Genomic DNA, 27986 nt, shown 5'->3' with positions numbered 1-27986 from the left:
TAACTCAGAGTATCTCAAGGTTTATTAACTCAGAATGACACAGCTCAAGTTTCATATTTAATATGATACACTGTACATCAACAACTTTAGACTAGAAAAAATAAATATTACATCAACATTTTTAGAACAAGTACAAACTGTATAAAAAATAAAGGAACGGAGCTCAAAATGGATGGAATATGCTGGGTTTCTCACTGTCGATGGGTTTTCCATAAGTTTCCCACGCTCACACATGGAAATGTACAACGCAAAAATATCAGGACAATGAAATGTTTTTCATTGTTTTGGCTCTGTGCCCCAGCGCTGGATTCAAGGCTTTCAGGGTGTGAGGGTGTTCACATGTGGATTGGATGAGCAGTAAAGAACTCAGACTCCTGGGAGGAAAAGTATGTCTAAAAAGCTCACAAATTTACTCACTTTGTCCAGTATGTACCCAATCTCCATGATAATAGGACTCCCATCCACAACCAACCTGTGGTCAGCTTTGGCTGCAGGAACATAAAGTTAGAGAGGAAATTATCTAATGTACCCTGAAGATGATTTTACTGAGACTTTTGTCAGGCAAAGCTGAGAAATCTTTGGTCAAACTGCACTGTTTGCACATAATAAAGTCAAATTAAAGTCATATTCAATGTGCAGTGGACAATTTCTTTCCTAAATGAATGTAATCTTTTCTAAATTACTGTATATCTTGAAACTTCAATCACTTTAAAATTGTTTGATTTGAAATGTATTCAGCTGGAGCACAGACCAAAAACAAAACTGCCTAAACAGTTACAGACGTCAATGCAAGCATCATCCTTAATGGCTTGTTTTTAGCTTGTGGGTATTAATTTTATAGATATGTGTTAATATTAAACAACATTCAGCTTTCTTTTGTCCCATAAAGACATTAGGTTTAAGGCAAAGATGGCTAACTTTGGAGAGAAATCCAGCAGTCATTGGATTCTCATTTGTACCTTTGGAAAATAAAGTCTTTATCCTGTCACCTTTCACTTAAGAGTTGTGTTTAAAATAATTCTGTTTTGTGCTGACTTTTCCTGCCTTTTAAAGAGTAGATAAAACAGAAAATGTTGAGAGTTGCAGTAAAGGCGGACAGTGAAAGCAGCTACTCCGGCAGCAGATCATCTCCCAGCTCTTCATCTGCAAAGTCGTCATCTTCCACCCGTTTCTTTGCACCCGTCTTCGGTCTCTCCATCTGCGGCCCCAGAGGGTCCATGTAAGATGCATCTACACATGAGGAAAACAAAGGTTTTATTAGTCAGAAAATGTTCCAGACATGTTTCTGAGTGTCAGTAACAATCTTAGCTTACCACGATCATGAAAACAAGATAATTTAGGTAAAACAGTTCCGCTGTACACTGATTTTTTTTATTATTTCATGGGTGGTAAATGAGCGCACCTTTACTTCCTTTACAGCGCGATGTATGCTCCTCCCCTCTCAACAGCTCTCACTTTGATTTAAGTGAGGAAAAGAAGGAGCCACGGCACATACTTTAGTTTAAAAAGAGAGAGACCTTAAAATGATGATGGCAAGGCATCCACTGAGATGGTTCTGAGTTGGTGCATTTTAAGAATCGGCAAAGACCTGTTTGCTTTTCTACAGGCTGCCATGACAGCTACGTCATGACATCATGGTAATGTAACTGTGATTCTCCGTTCTGGAACAACAACACAAATGGCGGATCCTGTTGCTCTTCAAGTGTTGCTGTTGGCTTTTTGAACTTTCCCTGAAGTCACTGGATTTTTGTTGCTCGTTGTGACTGTTGTGAACAGCGATTATGTATAAGGAGACAGGTAACTATGGATCATATCATAATGTGCATTCAAACCTGGCTTGTAACCTCCTCTGACCACTTCTGCTTTGTTTTTCTGTCAAATTGTTTGTACCTTTGCAGTCTCCTTCGAAACTTGAGTCTTTAAAACAACACATCCTTGATGTACATTCTAATACCTCCCCTGGCCACAGACATAAGCACACAGGCCCAAGTGAAAAACAGTTATTTCCTCTAGTCCAGCAAGGAGTTGGTTCCATGCTGGAACTAGTCTTTCTAGACCAAAACCAGTTCTTCGGCCATAGACAACAGAGGAACTGGTGCTTGGCTAAGCTCTGGCTCTGAACCAGCCCTAGAACCGGCTTGGTGGAAAAAGGGTAACAGTGGGTAAGGAGCCAAACCATTTAAGATGTTAAACATAAGACACAAATTTGAAGATACTTAAAAATTTTCACAGCTTAGAAGATGGTGCTTCTCTAGAATCCTAAAGAGATGATGTAGCTTGGAATATGCCATTTAGATTTTTAAAGAGACTACATGAGGTAGCTTGCACCATTTAACTGATAAGAGAGAGACAATCAAAAAGGGGGATTTTCTTACCTAATTCTTTTGGGCTGCTCGCCTCATACGGCTCATGCGAACCAGGAAGTGACCTCATCTTGGCGCTCAGACGCTCTCCTTTAGTGCTGCTGCTGCTGCGGCCACTGTCTGCAATGACACAAACATACACGTTAGATTTAGACACATTTAAAAGGTGTTCCTTAAAGCTGGAAAGATGCATGTTTTGTTAGAGAGCAGCAATGAAACTTAAAACTAAACCCCATGATGAGAGTCCGCACAAGAAGACTAGTGGGAGAGACCACCAAGACACCTATGACTACTCTAAAGGAGCTACAAGCTTCAGCAGCTGAGATAAGAGGGACTATTTATTTAACAACTGTTGCCCAGGTTCTTCACCAGTCAAAGCTTTATGGGAGAGTGGCAAAGAGAAAGCCACTGTTGAAGAAAACTCAGATTAAATCTGGACTAGAGTTCACCAAAAGGCATGTGGGAGACTCCATGGTCAAGTGGAAGAAAGTTCTTTGGTCTGATGCGACCAAAATGGGACTTAGGACAAGATCCTATGTATGGTGGACACCAAACATTACACATAACCACAAACACACCATCCCCACTATGAAGCACAGTGGTGGCAGCATCATGCTGTAATGCAGCAAAATAAGCAAAAATCCTGGAGGACAATCTTATTCAGTCAGCAAGAGAACCACAATTTGGGAGAAGATTTCTTTTCAAGCAAGACAATGACCTAAAGCATACAGAGAAAACTGCGCAGAAATGGTTTAAAGACAGCAAGGTGAATGTTCTGGATTGGCTGAGTTAAAGCCCAGACCTCAATCTGGCAGGACTTGAAAAGAACTGTTCATGCCAGATCCCCATGCAACTTGACAGCTTGAGCAGTTTTGCAAAGAAGAATGGAGACAAACAGCAGTGTCCAGATTTACAAGCCTGATTGAGACCTATCCACACAGACTCAGTGCTGTGACTACAGCCAAAGGTCGCGTTTCGACTCGTGGTCTTCTTCAGCATTGTGAGACACTACGCGGAAGAGCACCTTAAATACAGGAAGCATACCTAGCATCACAGGTACAGCCTTCAAAATAAAACTTTTTCGGATTCCTGGTAGGGGCTCTACCACGCAGTAATACCTTGTACAAAGACCTATATATATAGTTATGGACGAAAATATTGGCACCCCTGGAATTTTTCCAGAAAATACACCATTTCTCCCAGAAATTGTTGGAGTTACAAATGTATTTGGTATACATGTGTTTATTTCCTTTATGTGCATTAGAGCAACACAAAAAATTCGAAGAAAAAAGACAAAATTGACATAATTTTACACAAAACTCAAAAAATGGGCCGGACAAAATTGTTGGCACCCTCAACTTAATATTTGGTTGCACATCCTTGGGAAAAAAATAATTGAAACCAATCTCTTCCTATAATCATCAACAAGCTTCTTACACCTCTCAACTGGGATTTTGGACCACTCTTCTTTTGCAAACTGCTCCAGGTCTCTCAGATTTGAAGGGTGCTTCTTGCAACAGCAGTTTTAAGATCTCTTCATAGGTGTTCAATGGGATTTAGATCCGGACTCATTGCTGGCCACTTCAGAACTCTCCAGCGCTTTGTCTCCAACCATTTCTTGGTGCTTTTTGAGGTTTGTTTCGGGTCGTTGTCCTGCTGGAACACCCATGACCTCTGACGCAGACCTAGCTTTCTGACACTAGGCCCTACATTGCGGCCCAAAATTTTTTGATAGTCTCCAGATTTCATGATTCCTTGCAGACAGTCAAGGCACCCAGTGCCAGAGGCAGCAAAACAACCCCAAAACATCCTTGAACCTCCACCATTCTTGACTGTAGTTACTGTGTTCTTTTCTTTCTAGGCTTCATTCCGTTTTCTGTAAACATAAGAATGATGTGCTTTTCCAAAAAGCTCTACCTTAGTTTCATCTGTCCACAAAATGTTCTCCCCAATGGACTGAGGCTTACTCAGGTACATTTTTGCAAACTCCAGTCTGGACTTTTTACGTCTCTTTGTCAGCAGTGGGGTTCTCCTCGGTCTCCTGCCATAGCGCTTCATCTCATTCAGATGACGACGTATGGTCCGAGCTGACACTTTTGCACCCTGAGTCTGCAAGACAGCCTGAATTTGTGTGGAAGTTGACTGAGGATGTTTATCCACCATTCCAACTATTCTTTTGTCAATTTTTCTCTTACATGCATGGTCTTGAAAGCTTGAGATTGTTCATATTTTTCTACAATTTTGCTTCTCAAGTCCTCAGACAATTCTCTGCTCCTCTTTCTCTTCCCCATGCTTGGTGTGACACACACAGTCACACAACACAAACGTCTACACATTCTAACTGGCTTCAGGTGTGATTTTTATATTGCCAGCACCTGTTCCTGCCACAGGTGAGTTTAAATGAGCATCACATGCTTAAAATAAAATGATTTACCCACAGTTTAAAAGGGTGCCAATAATTTTGTCCGGCCCATTTTTTGAGTTTTGTGTAAAATTATGTCAATTTTGTCTTTTTTCTTCTGACTTTTTGTGTTGCTCCAATGCACATAAAGGCAATAAACACATGTATACCAAAAACATTTGTAATTGCAATAATTTCTGGGAGAAATTGTGTATTTTCTGGAAAAATTCCAGGGGTGCCAATACTTTTGTCCATGACTGTACATATCTGTTGCTGGGGTTCATGTAATCATTGTAGAGGACAAAGACAAAGAAGAAAAATCCATAACTTAAATAAGAACATCTTTTCAAAAACATCAGAGGTGAATGTGGTGATAACAGATAAAATAATGTGTTTTCAAAACTCATCAAAAATTTCTTTGAATCCTCTTAGTGGTAAAAATGGGAGACTACTAAAACGAAATGGCATTAATAAAATCTACATGTTTAGATTTTTTACTCTGGAGAAAGGATGTTACATACCTCGCCCTGAGTCCAACAGTGGACTGAGCAGTTTGGGCTCAAACTGAGAAACTTCTCAGCCAAGAGGAAGCAGACAGAAATTACAGATGAAGCCAGAGAAAAAGCAGAACAGCAGAAACACAAAGGAAAGAAACATTACAGAGTTAGAGTGAAAAATAACTGCAGAGAGAAGGAATGACACGAACATCTATGAAAAAGCTTTTGAGAAATAATTTGTAGGCATTTTATCACCTTCGCTCTCTCACCTGCTTTGTCTGTGTCTGATGAGCCGTGAGAAAGTAAAAGAGGAGTTTGGAGTTTAGTTGAACAACTTAAAAGCATAAGACTCAATACTAAAGGATAGAAAGAATGAAAAACAATGCAGGCAGGAAAAATAAGAAAAAGGAACAGAGAGAACACAAGAGTTTGAGTTTTTCTAAACTAATTTATCAGGACAAAGGAGAATAATGGAAGTCTTGGCTGAGCAAAGTCTTCATCACATGAACAGGTGCTTGATCTATATGTATTTAACTACTCTACAGTGCAGATGTTCAGCTGCACCAGAGAGCAAAACTGGGACTCGTTGCAGTGTTTCGCAGCTCTCTGGTTTGACTGGATTGAGTTTAAATTCTGCCCAGGAGCCAGGAGTTTTCTAGAGACGGAGCCAGTCTGCAGAACGCGTCTGTGTTTGTTGATCTGTTGTGGAGAGCCTAAAACTGGGGAAGTTTATCCTTTCATATGTCTGTAGAGGCTTTAAAATCTTTGTATAGCTCAGAGTTTTATCCTGCAGTGATGGAGGCTGCGTTGTGAATCTGCATGAGGTCTGTTTATCCGGGATGGATGGAAGAATTAAGTTGGCTGAGCAGGATTAATAATACAATTCAGTAAGGTGTTTGACTTAAGGCTGTCAAAATTTTGGATAATTTAACATTTTTTCAAGATCATTTAACCCCAAAGCTGCCACTAAACAAAGACAGAGTGGCAGAAGTCCATTAAAATGTACATCTCAGTAAATAATGGCATATTAGTCCATTAATCATCTTATAAAAATGGAGACGCTGCAGTGATGTGATTTACAAATAAGCATAGACCAGAGGAGATGATACCGTCTAACTGCATAGACATACTGGCGAGGTTTCTGTCCTGAAATGTTGCCAATGCATTTGTGCAAATTAGACAGTGTGCAGACGTTTGCTTGCAATGTTTGGTAATTAAAGACAAAAAAAATTCTCCAAGTACTTCTAATTTTGTGGCCATGACATTTAAACATGTATTTATATCTTTAAGGGGTATAAATTAAGGTTGAAAATTCTGCAATTGTGACAACCTATATGACCTCTAAGTGGCTTAACTGGAAATAGATCAGGATTACAGCATCGCATCCAAATCCTGTTACATTTTCATGTATTGACTTCGAAATTACCCATCATGTCAGACTGTTGTCTGGGCTCAGTGTTGGGTGGGATAAAACTAAAATGCTAGCCCTCTCAGGAAAGGTGAGGACAGGTGTGAAGATGCCTGCTGCCCTTTTATGTTTCCAGTAAAATTTAACAAGAGAAACCTCAATTTTCTGTACAACAGCAAACATCAGCATCAGAAGAATACTGCATTTCTTTATTTATATTTCATTTCTTGTCATCTCTTCTAATGAATCTGTGGCAAATGAAGATTTCCTAGCACTTGGTCAAAAAGTGCATTGTCAAAGCCAATGTCTTCAAAAACCTGAGTTTGAGAACACTGATTGTTTGTGAGCAGTGTGTGTATCAAAGAAGGATCTTTTTTCACAGGTTTTGCCAAACTAAAAAAGAATTGAAAATCCTGGCAGTAGCTTGAACTTTGGTATAGCTGCATTAATGTTAAAATCTAGATTTTCACATTTCCAAAAATACAGTTTATTACCTCCACCAAGGAGGTTATGTGATTGGGTGGGTTTGTTCGTTTGTTAGTTAGTTTGTTAGTTAGTTAGTTTGTTTGTTAGCAACATAACTCAAAAAGTCATGGACGGATTTTCATAAAATTCTCAGGAAATGTCAGAAATGGCATAAGGAAGAACTGATTAGATTTTGGGAGTGATCCGGATCACCGTCTGGATCCAGGAATTTTTTAAAGAATTCTTCACTATTGCGAGATGGCTAATGGCGGAGGTCTGCACTGTTACCACTTCACACCAGGAGATGGCTGACATAAGTAACTTCAAGCCCAGCAGCATTTTGGGTGTGTTTCTATTCAAAGTTTTGGAGTTTATAGAGTTCAAAAGGCGCACTCGTCGAGGAGACGAGTCGGAGTGTAACAGAGAGAAAGACAGCGAATTGTAGCGAGAATACTCACAATGCTGGGAGGAATAGAGGAATATTCACCCTCTGCCATGACAGTCATCCGGTGAGACCATGGGTGCTCCTGCCATGACAGTCTACACGTAGTGAAGCCAACGCTTTGCCTCACTGTGTCTCCACCCCACTGGGGAGGGAGTAATCGGCAAATTCGATTTTGGGTGGATCCAGATCACCGTCTGGATCCAAGAATGTTTTTAAAGGATTCTTCACTATTGGGAGATAGGGCTAATGGTGGAGGTCTGCGCTCTCTGAGTGCTTTTCTAGTTTTATAAAATTGATTCTTTATATTGCCCAGGCCTGCAATGTTAGTACTGAAATTGTGCATTAGTGAGTTATATCTTCTCAAATTATTTCCTTCATAAGTTTTGAAGATGCGTTTGTTTCTTCTGTGAGAACGGTTTAAAATCTATCTGACAAATACAATGTCTGAAACAAATTATAACTAATAAACACTTGAAAATTATTTTGATCGGCCATAGATCATGCACTGGTGACCAGTGAAAGCAATCTAGTCTAGTTTCTATAAGTGATATGATTTTTAATGTTTGTGCACTAGCTTATTTAGAACAGTTTAAAACAAGAGACTGAGGCTTGAAACACAGCCCATCCCATTCTTAAAATACACCATGAGTCATGTTGGGGTGTAGGACTCTAGTGTCAGATGAATTGTAAGGATTTGGGTTTCTAATTTTTAGATATTGCAGTGGTCTTGAAAGCCAAAAATACGGTAATGCGTTTATACTGCATCATCTAGATCAACACACAGTAGAGTATAACATATTATAGTAACTTCAGACTCACCAGCACTCCCTGCGCTGCCCTCTCTTCCTTCTCTTCGACCTCTGCTGCTGCCCTCTCGCCCAGACTTCACCCTCTGCAGGAAGAGATCAAAGTAGGAAAAACAGAGAAATTTAGATCAAAATTGCAGACAAGAGAGAGAATAAACATGCACTAAGTCAAGACAGTTTCTCGACATGAAAACAGCTATGACACCAGTATCCTTTTCAAAAAGCTGTGCAGAAACATTCAAATCTGAAATCAAGTAAAGAAAATGTTCAAGTATGGATGAATTTTAAAAAGCCATGTGTAAACTGTCTAAAAATTCCAGCTCATGTCAGACAAAAACTGACTGAGTCCAAAGAAGGAATATCACTGCAACAGGCAAAAAAGATAGATAGCAAAGAGGGATATGGACATTTTGGCAGCAAAAACACATCCAGCATAAGCAAATATGTAAAAACTAGTAATTTACTCTTCTAAATTGTATTCCTATCCATTAAACCCCACACTGAGCAGATTTAAAGAGTTTAAGTTATTTTCTGTGTCGTACAGTTTGGAGATTTGGGGATTTCAAAGGTTGTATTCTGACTCTGTCTCCATGTCTGTTTGCAGGATTGTTTCTAAGTTTCCAACAGCATTTCTGGGCTAATTTAAGCCGAGCTGCTCATGTTTTAATTAAGTCATCCTCCTCATCTGTTCTTGGCTATGATAAATATCTCCTCAATGCCATGGCACACGTCCCTGTAGCTTTTAACGTCTCTCTTCCTGTGAAACTTTAATGACCCTAGATGATAGCCAGTGTTGTGCATCACTAGACTGATTCTTGTCTGACATAGGTCAATGCATCATTCTAGATAAGGATGCAGTTAATGGATGCATGGTGATATTTTATGGCATTTGAGTAGATCTAGAATAGCAAAACAAGAGAAAAGAAGCAAATTGTAACAGCTGGAATGGCTTAACCTGCATGTATTACATTAAACGCCTGTAAGAAACATGTGACTGTATGTATGAACCTACTGACAAAATATTTGCTATTGACAGACCTTATCCTTAAAGCTCTAGAGTGAATTGAAGAAGCTCTTGTATGACAATATTTAGTGAGCCGGACACTCAAGAGGCAGGTGTATGTCTCCAGTTCTTCTGGGTTAGATTAATTCTGATTTAATGCAAACTGGCTTGGCACTTTTCCTGTCATCTGACAATTTAAAGTGATTTATACTGCAAGGAACACTAACCCACTCTAACCTAATTCACACACTGATGTTTGAGGCTGCTACATGAAGTGGCCTTCAAACCAAAGGGAGTCGTACGACTCCAAATTTGTGGCTGAATCGCAGGAAAATCACACAATGTACACCTGGCTTTAGTGACAGAAAGTTTCATGTGAATCATGAAAGTTTTCATGTGACTGCTCATTGTAATTTTATGGCATGAAGTGTGGTGTTCCCCAAGGTTCAATTTTAAGCCCTTCTCTTTTTAACCTTTATATGTTACCTTTACGAATGTCATCAGGAGGCACGGCATCAATTTTTACAGCTATGCTAATGACACTCAACTTTATTTTGCTGTGTCTCCTGATGACACAGGGCCACTTGATGCCCTTTTTAACTGTATTTTAGATATTAAATCAGGGATGCAGAGAACTTTTTACAGCTCAACCATGACAAAACTCAGATTTTAGTCATTGGTACAGGGGACAAGAGAGAGATATTGGTCAGCAAACTCCAAGCATAATTTTTTAATCTGTTTGGACAGGCTAAAAATTTTGGTGTTTTATTTGATTCCAATCTTAATTTTGAACCCCATATTCGCGATATCACCAAGAAAGCATTTTATCATTTAAAGAACAGCCCGAGTGTGACCGTTTCTCTCTCAAGCCAATGAAGAGACATTATTCCATGCTTTTATTACCTGTAGAATTGATTACTGTAATGCTGTCCTTTCTGGTCTTCCCAAAAAGAAAATCTCACATCTTCAGCTGCTCCAGAACTGAGCTGCAAGAATGCTGACAAGAACCAGAAAGAGAGATCACATTGCACCAGTTTTAAGATCTCTGCATTGGCTACCCGTCTCTTTTAGAATAGATTTTAAGATTCTTTAAATGGCTTTTAAAGGTCTTAAATGTCTTGCCCCTTCTTATTTATCAGATTTGCTTTTACCCTATGAGCCCAGTAGAGTCCTCAGGTCTTCAGGAAGTTCTCTGTTAACAGTACCCAAAATCAGAACTAAAACTTACGGTGAGGCATCTTTTTATTACTACGGCCCCCGTCTGTGAAACAGCCTACCTGAAGACCTGAGGGCTGTGCCCAGTATTAATGTTTTTAAAGGCAAACTCAAGACCTATCTCTTTGGTCTGGCTTTTAAGTAAAATTTAGTTTATCATCTTAATTTTGTCTGTCTTTTAGGTTCTATCTCATTATATTTTAGTTTTTTAGGACTGCCTTTTAGTAGTTTATCCTCTTATCATAACTTTACCAAGTTCTCTTTTGTGTTTTATACTTATTTTATACAGTTTCATTGATCTATATTTTATTGTTTTTATTCTTAATTTAGTATCCTCCCATTCTGTTTTTATTTCATTCACCTTCACTTTGTTTTGAAATTTTAACCTAACCTCCAGTGTTTCCTCATTCTGAACTTTAAGATAGCGTTTCCTCAGTGCGCACATACCTGTGTGTTAGGAATCCATTATATATGACACATTTGCCAAGGTATGGACTACAGATTGGGGAAGAGAGTGGGATGGTGGTGGTGTGGGGGTTGTGTGTGTGTGTGTGGTGCGTGTGTGTCGGGGTATCTATTTTTCTTTTAATTTTATGTTGTGTGTAAAGCACTTTGTGCTACATCGCATTGTAAAGCTGAAAGGGTGCTATATACTAGTAAATAAAGATTGATTGGTTGAGAAAACAGCAGAGCAGAGGTCTGTTGCCCATAACTCTTCATCACTCTGCTTTGTATAACTTAATTGTAAAGGTGTTAAACCTCAAGAGGCGTACCTGTTCTCTGATCTCCTTCATCTTCTCCACCTTCTTCAGTTTTGTGGCGTATTCTTGGACTTCCTTCAGTCCCATATCGGTGCACAGCCTCACCAGAAACCGCAGGCCTAACAAAAGCACACACTTTTACTAACTTTCGTCAACTCTGATGAGCAAAATGTCTCTGGTTACTGAAATTAATGTTGTAAATGGTGTAAAAACCAGGATGAATTACATTCAACATTTTCTGGAAACTTGCGGTGAATGTCTTTGTAGGTTTCCAGAGCTTTCTGGTAGTTTCCTGTAAAGAAAAAAAACACACACAATTTAAATGAGCACATTTCTGAAACTCCAAAAGTCTAAATGAATTGAGCAAATGCTGCTGCTAGTAGGCTGTTGGAATTATCATTTAAATAATAATACTTTGTCCAACTAAGCTTGTATTTGTCCATATACAGCATCCTAACAGCTTTGAGGCTCCCTATTGAACTTTAAAGTGTCATTCTGGTTTTATCAAATCATGCGGCCATCTCTGTTTAGATTACAACATTTCACATTTACTGTTTAAGGCATGTTTAGACTCAGATAGAGAGTTGTTATCCAGTTGTATTGCATTAAAGTAACCTGAAAAATAAAGCTTCCTAAGAGGTTGCAAACAATTTTAATTGGTTGAAAACTTTTGATGTTTAAGGTACTCAAAATTCAAGCTGACAAAGAGGTAGGATCTAGGAATTACAAAGTGATCTGGATTATCACAGAAAATATGGTAACACACTATTTTCATAAGGCATGAAATGTGACAGAGTTTCATTCTCACCACTTCTCCTGTAGCAGCTTGCCACCATTAGCTGCCACTTCACCTGAGTAGGTCTGAGAAATAAAAACAAATAATCACAAAAATGAAGACCCACCCAGCACAGAACTTTTTATCAAGTTTATGACCTGCACACTAGGTAGGTGATGTGAACATCGATTCTGATGTTTATGTTTAAATTTAACATAAATTAGTTCTGGGGTTTTTAGACTATAAAACACTGACTGCTATTCATCATCCAGTCTTAAATTTTATAAACATTTCATGAAACAGAATCATCTGTTTATGTTGTCTGTTTCTATCATTGCTCTGCTTTTTAATGGCTTCTTTAAAGAAATGTGCAAATGGCCTCCGCTGAATGGTTTCTTCATCATGTTAAATCATTAAAGGAGGAAGATAATGGAAGTTATGCTGGCCTTGCATGCATGTCTACCCTTAAAAGATGTTTTTTGATGTCTTTGCTGCACTTTGAATTGTCTTGATGGTAAAATGAGCAATAAAAATGTATCCTCCATCCTTCCCTGCTTCCTTACATCTCTCACTCTACCTCCTTCCTCCCTTCAGTCTTCCTTTATTCCTCCCTTACCTTCCTTACTTACCTTCCCTTTTCTTCTGTCCCTCTATCCCTCTGTCCTTACTTACCTTTTCTCCTTCTTTCCTTCCCTCTGTAACTCTCATGTTCCTTCCTTCTGCCCCTCTCTCCCTCCTTCCTGCCTTACTCATCTTCCTTCTTTGCTCCTCTCCCTCCAACCCCCTTCCCTTTTTTCCCTTTTTCCAATCTTCTGTCCTTCTCTTCAATTTTCACCTTCCTCCCTTCTTTCCTCCGCCTTTCCTTTCCTCCCTCCCTTCCTCATAACCTTCCTGTCTTCCCTCTCCCCCTCCTTTCTTCCATATTTTCTTTCCTTCTCTCATTCCTTATCCATTCATCCTTCCTTATATCCATTCCTTCCTTTCACTTCCTTCCTACCTCATCCTCCTTCCTTCCTTTCTTCCCCTTGTCCCTACCTCTTTCCTCACTTCCGTTCTTTCTTCCCTCCCTAACCTCTCCCTACATCTTTCTTTCCTCCCATTTAAGGTAAAGAAAATTTGAATGTCATGAGTTAAAATGATTTAACACGTCATTTGTTGTTGAAACAAAGACTTAAGTCTTGGAAAGCAAACAGAGACAGATATGCAAACTGCTGGGATACATGATGTTATTATGATTTTAAAAAGCTAATGCCCTCTAAGAGATGCCTCAAACATCCATGCTTCCTGCCCACTTTTTGAGTCTCTTTTGAGGTTTCTGCATGGGTGGAGTTTAGCTTGAACCTGAGATTAAATTAACTTTCATATGAATGAAATTGGTACAAAAAATATTCAAATTCAGCTGGAAGGCAAACAAAATCAAATCATCTGTCCTCTTTTCCCAAACTATTTCCAGATGTGTAGAAAGCTTTCTGATGAAAGAAGACAAGAATCAAAACAAAATTAAACGAGAAAAATCACTCAATTTTTTCGGGAAAGTGTAGAAGAAGTGCAGACATCATGGTACAAATATTTCTCAGGATGATACAATAACTTAGAAGACCTGACCACATCTAAATAATGTTTGGCACTGGTTAAATAGAGCTGCAAGGAGATGCAACTAAAATTAATTCAACCCAAATGTATGTGGTTTTAATATTCATGCTTTTATCTTCTTGAGCTTTGTGACAACTTACTGAATGAGTGTGGCTCTTTCAAAGTACTGGATGGCCTTTTCAAAGAAATGTGTCTCGATGTAGTATGCAGCGAGCCACTCGATCACATCCATGTTGGAGGGTAAGTACCTGAAGGACTGGACAGGAAAAAAAAGCCAACAACATCAGAGCACAGAGAGGAAATCAGAGCTGAGATGTCAAAGGAAACTTTCAGAATTCTTCTTGTACCTCGTAGTAGTACTGGAAAGCCTGGGATTTGTCCCCCTCACTGCTGTGCAGCTCTCCCAGTTTGGCCAGCACATGGGGGTCAGTGGGAGTCACACTGATGACCTGCATCAACCACTCAATCGCCTGCTGGGAGTCATCAAGACGTTCATATATGTAGCCACTGAGTTAAAGCCCAACAGATGCTCACATGGAAATAGACAAAGAGGTTTGAGAGCTTGAATCAGCACCAAGTCTTAAAAATCAAAAGTGAAATGACAGTTTAAAGCAGTCATTTCACTTTTGAAATGGGGGGGGCTGCAATATCTTTTGATGTTGGGGGAAATCTGTTTATTGTTCATGTGGTTTCTTTATGTTAAAAAAAAACAAAAAAAAAAACAATAAAAACAACTGACTAATAATAATTCACACCAATGGAGTCTCAGTGACATGACCCACGGTTTTCTGAAGAAGTGATTTGAAGCCTGGTCACATTGAGTATTAGCATCACTGAAAAACTGCACTGCAAAATCTTCTCTTTTGTACTTAGCTTATATTAGCTTGAACATTAGAAATAGCATTTTAATCATGCAATCATATTCTAATTACTTTGAAATGTAAGACTTTCTTCAGCTTGCAGGAGATGAAATGATGTGTGCCACAATATTTTTTTCACTTTAGATCTAGATCATTTATAACCTTGCAAAGCAGATGGATATGCCCGTTTCCTTGTTTCTCACTGGCGAATAAATCTTGCAAAGCTCCCATCTGAACCGTTTGGGCCTGGTTAGAAAGTGACAGGACCAATCTGTGACGAGGGGCAGTAGTTTCAGGCGTGGCAGAGTCATGACGTAAGCAAGCAGCAACAAGAGGCCGGTGCAATGATGGCAGAAGAGCTTAGCGTGGATGCTGCTAAAGCACCAGTTTTATTAGAACTTGACGACATTTCTTCGTTAAAAGAAGAACAAAGAACAGCAGTGAGTCATTTTCTTTTCAAAACCGACAAAAGTCGAGTACTTACATGTCTTTAGTCACCATGTTTCACGTTATTCCTCTGTAACAGCTACAACTCTTTCACCTATTGGTTAAACACATGCCAATTATGCCCATTGTGAATGGCTCTTAGCCTTAATGAAATTAAGCTTAGCGTCAGTTCATGCAGGACATGTAGTCACTTGCCCGGCCATGATCAGCTGATGGCCAGCTGAGTCCAATTATCGCCTCCCAAAGCCAATCACAGCAGTCAATTTAAATATAACATTTCTCAGCAATCTCTGCTTGCACTATTCCTGATGCACCATGCTGCTGCTGGCAAAACTCTACTCCTCCACCCCAGCCTCCTTCTTTATGGCAAAAAGCTTGTTGCACCATCATATTCAGTTGCATGCTACTATGGTTTAATTGCCTCTGAACTAATTTAATTGTATTTAATATGCACTGTCATAAATATAGCTATCCATATGGGTTTTTTTAGCCATGCGCTCCCTGGACAGTCAAAGTATGCTGCTTGAGTAACCCAGGAAGGCAGAGCCTTCTCCACCAAGTACAACTGTACTGTATACTAATTTTGCAATATATGGTTCAATGTATGACGACAGTGTTCCTGACTGAAATTAAACTGCTTAATACAAAGCGTAAACAAGGCCACAGAAAATATGGAAAGTCAAACTTCTTATCAGGATACAAGCTGGCCAGCTGGAACATGACCTGAGCACTGTTCCTCAAAATGGCATGAAGCTTCAGGAAGCAATCCAGAGCCTCCTCCAGACGATTCAGTCTCTTATAGGTTAGACCTAAGAAAAGGAGGCAGATAATTGTATATAACACTGTTTACTTTGAATCTACTGATAACTTAGATGTTAGATGTTTGTAGGATAGGCCAAAAAGACAATTCTATTTTATTTCTATATGAATATTCCTAAAAATTCTCGCATTACTCTTGCATTCTTCAAAGTTACCAAGGTTGTAGAGAGCTTCAGTGCAGGAGGAATCATTCCTCAGAGCTTCTTTATAGAACTCTGCAGCCTTTTCATGGTCTTGTTTGACGAAAACTGTGTTGCCTTTGTTGGTGAGTGCTGCAGGATTGTAGCGATCAGCGTTTATGGCAAGGTCTGCATATTTATCAGCCTGGTCATAGTCCTTCTCCTGTAAAAGTTCAGATTAGAGGGGAAGTATGGTCAAATAACAGCTTTACTAACAAGTTTAATTTCTTTATAGTTGACACCAAACATCTAGACTGCTGAAGTTTCCTTAAGCACATAGATTTCATGGCAAAATAACATTTAATCGAGCTCAGGCATTTAGCTTTGGAAATAATTTAGCAACTCAACTATGTTTTAAATTTGCAGATGGCCTAATTGTCAGGCAGCATCCCATGTATGCAAACTGCCGGGGTTCAAGCCCCAAAGTACATCTTTCAAAATGTGTGTGTTGCCCAAGAATTTTTAAAAAGACAGTGGTTCCAAGCTGGTCTAGCATAGGACCCACCTCCATCTCCACAACAACAAATCCTGAACAGATTATTTTTTAGATTTTTGATAAAAACCAAACGTTGTTTAAGGTGAAATGGTTCTGTTTGGACTTGAGATGGAACAAAAGATGTGGTAGAATAAAGAGATGTAGACAAATATTTCCAAATAAAAGCACATTGTAGATTTTTTGGCACATACTTTTTCCAGGCCACATCTATGACCCACTGAATATGGCTTTGTGACCCACGTTTGGGTCCTGATCCATTGGTTATGAAGAGGATCTTACCAAAAAGTAGATGAAAGAGAGGTTGGTTGCCGCAGCACTCTTCACTCGGCTGTCCTTCTTTTCAAATGTTTTCAGTGTCTCCACAGCCTAATTAAAATAATAAAAAACTGTCAGAGTTAAAGGTAAAAAAGGTTTCTGCATCACTCAAGACGCATCCCCAGTATGTAGCACGCCCACAAACATAGAACCATCTTTTTCATGGACTAAATGCCAACATTTTGTACATAAACTCATGATATGAAAAAGAGTTTTAGATAAGGATCATAGAATGCAATCATCTTAATTTTGATCAACATAGGTCTGACTTTTTCTCCTCAGATTTAACAAATGTTTGGCTGTAGAATAAATATGATATGTGTTTGTTCAATATGTCATGTAACTGCAATACATAATGGGGATATTTTCCCCATATTTGTGTTAAAGCTAGCCTTTTGATAAACCCTAGTTTAACTACAGCTGCAGTGATGCTCCAGGTTACACCACCACCAATTTATAAGAAAAAGATATGAGAACCACACCATGCGCAATGAGCTCCAAAATGTTCAATACTGAAATGAATGGACACATTATTACAGGATAAATTTTATAACAAATGCTTAAATACTTCAATAGGACTTCATTATCATGTATCATGTGTTATCATAAATCTGTGATGTTGTCACTGCCCTCTGAATCCTCAAACAATCACATGTTCCATGTTTTGAACTTTCAAGCTAAAAAGCTGCAAACAGAATAGGCGAGTGAGTGAACACCTGTTGGACAGACGAACAGTAATATAATCTTGAATATATGTATCGGCTTTTGCAGTAAAAAGTAGAATATACCATTGCATCTAAAAAAATAGAATATCATGCAAAAGTTCATTTTTACCCATGATTTACTTCACAAAGTTGAACTATCATTAATTCTAGATTCATCTCATACCAAGTGAAATACTTCAAGATTTTTTTTTGTTTAACTGTGATTGAGTATTTCATACAGCTCACAAAAATCAAAACCCACAATCTCATAATATCAAAATATCACAAAAAATCTGTTCATTTTTTTTTTATAATACAGAAATGTTGACCTTCTGGAAAACTATACTCATTTATGCACTGCATGTAATTTGTTGGAGCTCCTTTAACCCAAATTACTGCATCTATGTGAGCATTGAGTCAATCAGTCCGTGGCACTGCTGGGGTGTTATGAAGCCCAGGCTGCTCTGATAGCAGCCTTTAGCTTGTCTGTATTATTAAGTCTGGTGTCTCTTATCTTCCTCTTGACATTTCCACAGAGATTCTCTATGGGGTTCAGGTCAGACCAGTTGGCTAGACAATCAAACAGTAATACCATGGTCAGAAAACCAATTCCTGGTGGTGTGGCTTCACTGTGAGCTGGTGCCAAGTCCTGCTGCAAGAAAATCAGAATCTCAATAAAGCTTCTCAGCAGATGTAACCATGAAGTGCTCTAAAAACCTCCTGGTCAAACTCTGGACTTGATAAAGCACAAGTGGACCAGCAGCAGATGACATGGAACCTTAAACCATCACTGACTGTGGAAACTGAAAAAACTGGACTTCAAGCTCTGAATGCTTCTGTGCCTCTCTGATCTTTCTTCAGACTCTGGGACCTTGATGGAATTCAAAACATAGCTTCATCTGAAAAAAATTTTGGACCACTGAGCAACTGTCAAGATCTTTCTCTCATCAGCCCAGGGGAGACGCTGATGACACTATCTGTGGTTCAAGAGTGGCCTGACCCTAAGAACACACTTGTAGCCTATGGTCTGGGCCTGTCTCTGTGGGGTGGCTCTTGATCCACTGACTCCAGCCTCGGTCCATTCCCTGTGAAGCTCCCCTAAGTTCTTGAATCTTCTTTGTTTGACAATCCTCTGAAGGCTGAGCTCATCTCTGTTGCTTTTCTTACCAAACATTTCCCTTCCAGTGAACTTTCCACGAATATGCTTTGCTACAGTCTCTGATACAGAGAACAGCCTGCCCTTTCAGCAATGACCTTCTGTGGCTTACACTCCTTGTGGAGGATGTCAATAAATATCCTCTAGACATCTGTCAAGTCAGCAGTCTTACCCATAATTGTGGTTGTGTGTACTGAACCAAATGAAGGCTCAGGAAAAACTTTGCAAACTGGACTGGATAGTGGTGTTTTTTTTATTTTTGTAAGCTTTGAGCTATAATCATTGAGATGTCTAAAAAAAATGGCTAGGAATATTTTACTTTTTTATAACATTTCACATATTTTATACACTTAATTCTTAGGGTTTTTTATTTTATAAAGTACTTTTCATTCATTTAAAAATTGGTCATTTAGGGGCTCATACATGTGAGTGACAGAAAAACAACTACTGCAGATTTTTTTATAATCAGAAAAACATTGGAGCCGCTAAGTTTCAGTTAACGTGTTACTGTTGTGTTAGCTCTGCCACAGAGTGGCTCCACATGCCAGGCTGCCGTTCTCTGAGTACTCAGTGGTATATATTAAAAGAGGAAACCATGATTGTAATTTCCTTTCTGCACCCACATTTTCCAGACTGCTCCATTAGTTTTTTAAACCAAATGGCTACTCAGAATTTCTTGGCAGTTCTGTTCTTTGTAGAAGGCATGCTTTAGTGGGAACATGTCAGAAAAAAAAAACATGATATAAAAAGTGAACATGGAAACAGAAAGCACACATACCTCAACCTTAGTCATGCAGATGGGAAGAAAACAAGACAAAAGCAAGAGAAAATGGGGGGCAATGAGAAGAGGAAAATTAAGATCTGATGCAGAACAGCTGGAATGACCACAGCAGGAGAAAACTGAAATAAATAACAAAACACTGGCAAAAAAAAACAAAAAACATGGAAAAAAAAAAAACATGTAAAAATAAGAGATGGAAAAAAATTCTCATAAAAACAGAAAAAAACAGATCTACAACATTGGACAAACGCTATGTTTACAAGGAAAATACCACTCAGTTTAACCATTAATAAATGCTACAGTTACAAAGACATGCAGAGTATTTTTGAGATTGACTACCAATAACTATCACTTCAATTATGTATAACTGAGATTTTGGTTTTATGAATTCCGACGAAATTCATGAGTCTTGTAGACCAAAAGTCCCAAATCAAACTGCAACATTCATGGCAGACAGATTAAGTCAACCAGGAAGAGCAAAACACTGCAGGTCCTCGAGTGTCACCTTGAAACTATCTGCAGAAGCAATCAAAGGCAAATATAGTGCACAACTTGTGAAAATGCCCATTCTCACAGTACAAATAAACATGTTTACAGCCTGATTCAGAAATTGATTTTGGATGGAATAGTTCATGTTTGTTGGGGTATGAGGCTGATTTTTTTTTATATTTATCTTGTCCAATTTAGTTTCAAGAAGGATAAGAGTTATACATAATTAGGGGCATGGCTGATATGACTGCAAGTCAGCTTGGGTGCCTGCTGTCAAGAGGCTGAAGACCCATCTCAGCTCCAGCTATTTGTCTATTACCAAGTTGACCAAAAGTTAGACCTTTCCTTAAACCGCTCCCACCTCACTCCCACTCTAGTGCAGAGTGAACTCTGTCTGAAGTCTTGTCTGAACTTCGTCTGAAATGGAAACTACTTATTTTTCTATCTTAACTACAACTCTGCACTGGAACTTTTACTTCAATCACTGAACCCCTGATGTTTCCTGTGTTCCTCATTCCTGTACACTGGTAGTCCTGAACCATTGAATTGAAATGGGCTCAGGTGGCAGTAAGGGGACCAGAGATCCACCACAGATATCATGTTATGATCTGTTTTTATCTTTTGTGGGTTTTATTTACTGTTTTTATCACTTTTATTACCTCCGCCAAGGAGGTTATGTGATCGGTAATCCTTAAAAAAAATCCTTACAAAAATTCCTGGATCCAGACAGTGATCCGGATCATTCCCAAAATCTAATCAGTTCTTCCTTATGCCATTTCTGACATTTTCTGAAAATTTCATGAAAATCTGCTAACTTTCGCTACACCACTACATCCCAAACCAAAGGGAAATGCTTTAAAAGCAGGTATTTTGCTAGTTTCTTTGATTCTACTTTTGTGCCATTTAGATAGGATTCATTTCTATGCCACCAATTTGTTTTCATGTTTTACTGCTACAATGTTTGAATAGTTTGAACAGGAAATTCTTTCTGCTGTTCATTTTTTGTCACCAAGTTCTTTTTTCTGGCCTGAAACTCTGCTCATGTAAGACATCCACACTCCATATTGGCCCCAGGTAAATGTCAAGTTGCCAAGTTCGCTCAGCTCCTCGATAGTAAAGTTAATGCTGTTATGGTTTGCAGTTTATGTTGCCAACAAACAAACAAACAAACAAACAAACAAACAAACGCACCCGATCACATAACCTCCTCGGTGGAGGTAATAAGGGGAGCATTTTGAAAGAAGTCTGTAGTTTGAGTCAATGTTTTCAATACACCTGCCATGAATTGGCAGGAACTAAATGGCTGATATAATTTAGGCTTTGTCCAATACTTTTAACAATCTAGTTTACTTTACTCAAATATAAGCACAGTTTTGGAAGGAAGTGATACATTTCCAAGTAAACTGAACAATTAAAATTGTGTCGAGCCAAAAACATAAATATTTGAGTGGTATTGCCCTTTATTCTGCAGAAAGAAACGGTCACCTGGTTGAAGTCCTTCTGTCTGAGGTAGGTGATGGCTTTGTTTATCTCCAGATCGTTGGCAAGCTCAGTATATGGAGAACTCTTCACCATGTCCACACACCTAAACAAACCAAAGAAAACACATATTCTATTTACACTACTTTATTATATACAACAAAATCATGTGACACCCATGGCATCAGATAATGCTTTAAAATAATTCAAGTTTTATGTCTCAGTCCTTAAAGGAACTCTCTTGGAGCTTGAGTCTGCATGCACACTCACTGTATGCCCTCTAGTGTCAAGAAAAGAAACACAAGAGCTACACACCAGTCAAATCCAGTGGCAAAAGATGTCTCAATAGCTGGAGCAATGAGCTTGGCAGCAGTCATGATGTACTTCTCAGCCCGAGCTTTTCTGTGAATGGAATCAATACATGAGCGGTGTAAGGACAAGAAAAAGATCATGTTTGCTGAAGGCCAGTAAGGGTTAGTGTTTCTTACAGATCTCTTTCCATCTGATGAAGGTTGTCATTCTTAATGGCTTCGATGACCATATTAGAGGTGGTGTCATCCTGGAGGATGAAAGGAAAGGAATGATTAATTCAAGATGTTACATGAATCAAATTTTAATCACAAGGCAGTGTTTCCCCTAGGTTTACAGCCTGGGGTGGGGGGGCAGTTAGATAGAACCTGTCTTACTCACATTGGTTGGGATATATTTGTCGTCATCGTCAATCTCCAGAGGAACAGAGATAAGCTTCTGGAAGGCCTTCTTCATCCTCTCCCTATCCCCAATAGCGTAGTAGCACAGGATGAGGTTGAAGCCCGTCTTGATGTTTGGGCTCTCACTCATGATGTGTTCAAATGATGTTATAGCATCTGAGTAATGGCCCTGGTGGACAAAGACCACTCCAATATTCTGCATGATCTTGATCCTCATTTCCTTGTGAGCATCCGAGATCTGATCCAGCGCCATCCGGTAGAACTTGATGGCTTTGGTGTAGTTTTTTTGTTTGACGTAGATGTTGGCCATGTTTACTTTCAGGCGGCCTGGGGGAACAACACAGACACAATGTGAAGGAAAGTGAGTAAAATACAGGTGCTACAACAAATAATATAAGTCATATTATTCATTAAGCCCAAACATTTGGCACGGGCTTATTTTTGAGTCATGAACTTAAGTGAAGTATGTATTTTTCATCATTCAAACATTTTGGAATCTTTTATCACAATAATTTCCACTACAGTGCCTCTAAAAAGAATTCACCCCCTCGGATGTTTTACCCTTTCATTTATTGAAAATAATCTGGATTTTCTGACCAAAAAAACCTCTTTAATGTAAAAATAAAAACTTGGCGTGGCCAAGTCAAAGCCAAGATCTCAATCCAGTAGATCAAAGAAGAATGGAGTAAAATTGCAATGTCCAGAAGTCCAAGCCTGATAGAGATCTATCCATACAGTTACATGATTTCAGCCAAAGGAGCATCTAAAATCCTGACTTGAAGGGGGTGAATATTTATCCAGTCACTTATCTTACATTATATATTTTTGTTTAATTTACATTACTTTGTAGAAATCTGTTTTCACTTTGACATTAAAGAGCTTTTTGTTGTCAAAAAGCCTGAGCATATTAACCACGATTGATTTTTAAAATCACCCCGACTACTCAAGAGTATCATTCTGAGGGAAACACTGCATATTTAAAACAATTCTAATGAATAAAGAGTGCACTGAGCTCTGGGATTGCTCACCTGCGTTACTGAACATCTTGTTTTTCACGATGACCTGGTAACTATTCAGAGCCTCTGGGTACATTTCATTGTTTTCATATTGGTTGGCAAGGTTGAGCAGAACCTGGTAATGATAGCAACGTTTAATTTTTTTATGAATTAAATAACAAAAAAAGACAGTGATTAAAAAAGCAGATGTAATTAGTCTGCTCTGAGCTGAGTCCACGATGTTGACTGACTGCACAACAAGTCATGCTTCCGTTCCTGTCTCCATCCTAGTATGTCTCTCTGGCTGCCTCCCACTGATATGACAGTAGGTAGGAATCCTTTAATGTTAGAATAAATAATTTTTCAAATTGTCCTTGACTGCAGTACAGCTACCACTACAAAAAAGCTTAATATGATACCACAGGTAAAGCAATTAAAATATATTTATATATTCTACCAGATAAAGCAGCTTATCATAATGTTTTTGCTTTCTGAACTGGATTTGAGCACTGATGCATCCTTTAATTGTTTAATTTCAAAATTGTGAGCATCATTCTCTCCTACTGAGTAACATCCTCTCTCGGTTTAAGTTTTGCCTTTTTGTATATCAATGTCAATCTAAATGAAAGAAACCCCAATGATTTGGAGACTTATATAAAGGTTAATCAATACTTATGCATCAAAACATATCTCAACTTCAGTGTGCGAGAGGCTGTTTTATAACATCAGTGTTAAAAAAAAAAGCTTTTTATATCAAGGAATCAAAGAAACTCAAAATTATAGCAAACAAAGCTCTTAGTCCTTTTACAAGTACTTGGCCAGCAGAAAAAGTAGGTATTCTTACTATAAACAAAAAGTATTACCTTTAACACTTGAAATGTATACATATGGTAAGATTCTTTTATAATTTCTATAATACATCTAGTATCATATGTAAACCAGGGAAAAATCAGGGTGAGCAAATAAGAGTACAACACAAAAGTGATAAAAAATTATTGATGAAAAGCATTTTTTTTTTTTTTGCTAAAAGAATGTTCAACAATTTCATTAAAAAAAAATCGATCAATCTTTAACAGCAGCCTTACCGAGTAGGTGAGGTCTAAACTGATGTGGTCGGTGTTTCCCGTCTGTTCTCTCTGTCTCACGAGTGCTCTCTCCTTCCTTCCAGCCTCTTTAGCTTTTTCAAGAGCCTGTAGCAAAAAAGAAAGTATCCACATCACAGGCACAGATAAGAATATTTCAGCCGGGAGACATAAACAAAGGCACACAAAGACACAAACTAAAACACACTTTTCATAGGTGGTGATATCACTACTTAAGTCCAAAGTGACAACATTACAAGCCAGTTGAATGTGTCCTTTCCTCATAAATATTTTAGGCTTGACCAAAATAAAAATTCAGTATTTAAAAAACACTCTGAAAGCAACCAACTGACAATTAATAAAAGCTTCATTACAGTATTAAACTTGGTCAAAATGTAAGTGGCGTCTGATAATAGAATTAACCTTTATGCTTAGGTCTCTGAGCAGGAATATAGAGTTCATATGATTGGATGGCCTTTTCCCCAAACCCTACGAAGACGTTAATATCAATCATTTTCTGACCAGTTGTAGGGCTCCAATGCTCTGTGCCATGCAGCTCTCTTTTATCAGGTCATTCACTTTCCTCTCCAGGATCTTGATCTTCTCCTCAGGCCTGCAGGAAGGCAGACACAACAACGCAATGTTCAAAAATGCTTTTTTCCACCACTTCACAAGATTTTTCAGTTTAAGGCTGTTAAGCATTCACGTAATATTATAAGAAGAATTACAGAAGCCACGATTTCATCTCTTAATCAAATCTGAAAGCTGTAATGCAGTAGCAGATGAAAGCTGTACAGCTTTCATCTTTTACAATGTATAACATAATTCAAAATGCTTTTCAGTAATCGAATTTTCACAGTTTCACACAGTTCATGTAATAGGGGCCTATAAATGCATATGAATTTATTGGGTTTTTTTTCCAAGGAAAACAATCAGCTTGGAGGATGCAGGGATTATTGAAAAAGAAACAGTGAAACACTGATGTAAATTCTAAGATAACAACTCACGTGTCCTCGTTCTTTGCTTCAAGCGGAGGAGCAGGGCCCCTAGCCTGGCCCAGAGGGTCAAAGGCAGAGCCTGAAAATAAAAATTATACCAATAATTATCACTCTAATAACACCTGGATTAGTCACAGACTGATCTTTAAAAATCTTGTATAGGTTCATATTTTAATTCATTTAGTTTTAGACAGTTATATTGAATAAAAAAATGAAACAGTTTGTTGTCCCACACTGACTCCATACAACTTGGTTATTTCAAAAGTTATCATTTGCGCACACTGTAATAATGAGTGGAGATAGCATACAAGTAAAATGAAAAATCATATGATTATCCAAATCCACATTTAAGGAGAACGTATCACAAAAACAGCTACAACAGATATCCATTTGTGTCTTCCTTAAACTCACCACGGACGAGGGAGGAGGTGTAACCTGCTGCTCTGACAGCAGTCATTGGTCTAGCTGCTCCATCCTGTCACATTTTAGATTAGCAGAGAAACAGAATCAAACATATTAATTACAGCTTCATATTCGTCACAGTTTTCTTTGCATAAATAAAGCTCCATTAAAATATCAGGCAAAGAATGAGGATATCTTTGAGTCCTAAATACATGATATTGGCCTGTTGTGAACAGAGTCAACAATGAAACCTAAAATAAAAATAAAACTAACAGTGGTCAAAATAAATTCACTATAGATAGTAATTGTGATTTGGTGCTGTCAACTTATGCCTATTAAAAACTATATTGGACTTCAAATGCACAATCTCTATCTATTTGTCTTTCTCACTCACCTGCACAGCTCCTGTCATAGGTCTGCCCATTGAAGATGCCAGGGGAACACGAGACTTCATGAAACAATAACATTGATGAGAATAATTTAGTCATGTTTACCTGCCCATTTATTATGCAAGACCATATTTGACAATAGTATACTTTATTTGACAATAGCAGTTAACGCATGTGCTTTAATTGCTTATTTTATTTAAGTTATTTTTGGGGTGATTCTTTATCTTTAAATGTTTGCAACACAGTGAAAACAGTCCTATTTGAAACTGTTACACTGTTAACACCAAAAAAAAAAAAAGATAATTTTATCCACACAGCAGCTGTGCTAATTTTATCTGTGCATAAATGTCATTTTCATAAATATCATCACAATTATTCCAATTAACTGAACTTACTCCAAAGGAAGAACCTAAAGTCCGAGTTCCAATAGCTGTGCCAGGAAATTTTGCAGTCATCTGGATGGAAAAAACAAGACATTTCAAAAATATGGTAATAAAGACAAAAACAGAATCAATAATATGTATTTCATCCTTCTACTGATACTCAGTACTAACGTTCAACAATGCTCACCGGCGGTCTTCTTCCATGACTGGTCCTTACAGCTTGCTGGAAGTCCACATCATTCTCCAACTCCTAAAAATGGGTCAACAGTTAATCTTTGTTTTTCGGCATTTCTATTGTACAATGTGAAAAACAGATGCTGAATTTATGAATGTATTAAATGTTTTACATTAAAAATGTATTGAAACGAAATTGTTTAAAGAAGGAGAATCTAAACTTTTGCCACAGAGGGCCACAAAAAGAGAAAAATAAGGATCATGTGGCAACTTATACTTCAGCTTTAGGATATAAAAGTCAATCCAATGTAAGTAAAGATATGTTAAGTAATTGGCTCATTGATGGCTAACAAGGCAAATAGCCAATTATTTCAAGAATATGGGGGGCCAATGTGATTACTGGGGAGGAACTCATCTACCAGTACAGTAGCTACCAATAAGAACCCATGAGAATACATGAGATACTCCCATGTGTACCTAGTGCTTAAAGCAAGTAAATACAGTCAAGCACAAATTTAACTTTCTAGTATTGTCTAAATACCATTTCATTTAGAACTTGCTCTATGCAAATCAAGTGTGGACGGTGGCACATTAAGCCCCAAGCCATAGTTTGGACAGACCTGGTGTAAAGAATAACAATCTGAAAAAAAAAAGTAGTTCATTTATCACTGGGAGAAAATCCAGGCATTGGAGTTGCTCTGGTACAAGATATTTTCATGAAGACATGTGAAAAACATGAAAAAAACAGTTGTCAGACAAATGATAAATACAAGTTTACAATGGGAAATGGATACAAATAAGCAAGAAATGCCAGTACTACATGCAAAAAGACAAAACTCACATTTAATTAAAATAAGTAATAAAGCTTAGAGATAAAATGCGTGTAGATGGGGCTTGATAAGATGGTTTAGAATCAAAATAGTGCTGCACAATTAATCTAATTGCAATCACAACTGCAATGTTTGACTGTGTAATTCCATAATGGCATTCAAAGCTGTAATTATTTTTTATTAAGCAATACTAAAAAGGTTTAAAAAATACCGTTTAAAATCGTGGCTGAATCGCAGGAAAATCGCACAGTGTACACCCAGCTTCACTGAACTGTTTTTGAATTACTTCACAATTGCTTAATAATAAACATAAGTGAGCTAGCAGCCAAATTCAGATGTAGCTAATAACGTTAATGCGTATCCTCAAACTTACCTCGGAGTCAAAAGTCGGATTATAATCGTTGTAACCTGAATAAAGATCTTCCTCCTCCATAGCCAGATGCACATTTTCCATTTTTCGTTCTGCAATGAAGTGATACAGCGTAATATTTCCGAATGTTTAGCAGAAAACAATTAAGAATAATAGGAGTTTACACAGACGGTTTGTTGTCTTTTCCAGGTAGCAA

General features: G+C 38.1%; 1 protein-coding gene across 1 annotated transcript; it reads right to left on the bottom strand.

The window, feature by feature from the left end:
- Window positions 1–24: 24 nt before the first annotated feature.
- Window positions 25–27986, bottom strand: LOC121523025 (intraflagellar transport protein 88 homolog). The gene is made up of 26 exons (XM_041807755.1): window positions 27794–27986; window positions 26604–26666; window positions 26429–26488; window positions 26039–26092; window positions 25654–25717; window positions 25252–25321; window positions 24767–24857; window positions 24248–24352; window positions 23196–23298; window positions 22148–22494; window positions 21946–22016; window positions 21773–21859; window positions 21464–21563; window positions 16813–16899; window positions 16014–16200; window positions 15740–15848; window positions 14080–14239; window positions 13873–13988; window positions 12173–12225; window positions 11591–11656; window positions 11377–11483; window positions 8399–8471; window positions 5531–5545; window positions 5286–5336; window positions 2376–2483; window positions 25–1230 (listed from the first exon to the last, which is right to left on the bottom strand). The coding sequence occupies exons 1-26, from the start codon at window positions 27872–27874 to the stop codon at window positions 1109–1111; spliced, it is 2550 nt and encodes an 849-aa protein (XP_041663689.1). The 5' UTR covers window positions 27875–27986; the 3' UTR covers window positions 25–1108.

Source organism: Cheilinus undulatus, linkage group 15, assembly GCF_018320785.1.
Source record: "Cheilinus undulatus linkage group 15, ASM1832078v1, whole genome shotgun sequence".
NCBI classification, from domain to species: domain Eukaryota; kingdom Metazoa; phylum Chordata; class Actinopteri; order Labriformes; family Labridae; genus Cheilinus; species Cheilinus undulatus.
This window is presented reverse-complemented; position numbering and strand designations above follow the sequence as displayed.

Excerpts from the sequence above, each read along its gene's own strand:
- LOC121523025 (XM_041807755.1), bottom strand. The coding sequence starts at position 27,874 with ATGGAAAATGTGCATCTGGCTATGGAGGAGGAAGATCTTTATTCAGGT. Across the intron at positions 26,093-26,428 it reads CTTTAGGTTCTTCCTTTGGA|TCTCGTGTTCCCCTGGCATC; the intron begins GTAAGTTCAGTT and ends TGTTTCATGAAG. Across the intron at positions 22,495-23,195 it reads CAAGATGTTCAGTAACGCAG|GCCGCCTGAAAGTAAACATG; the intron begins GTGAGCAATCCC and ends TTGTTCCCCCAG.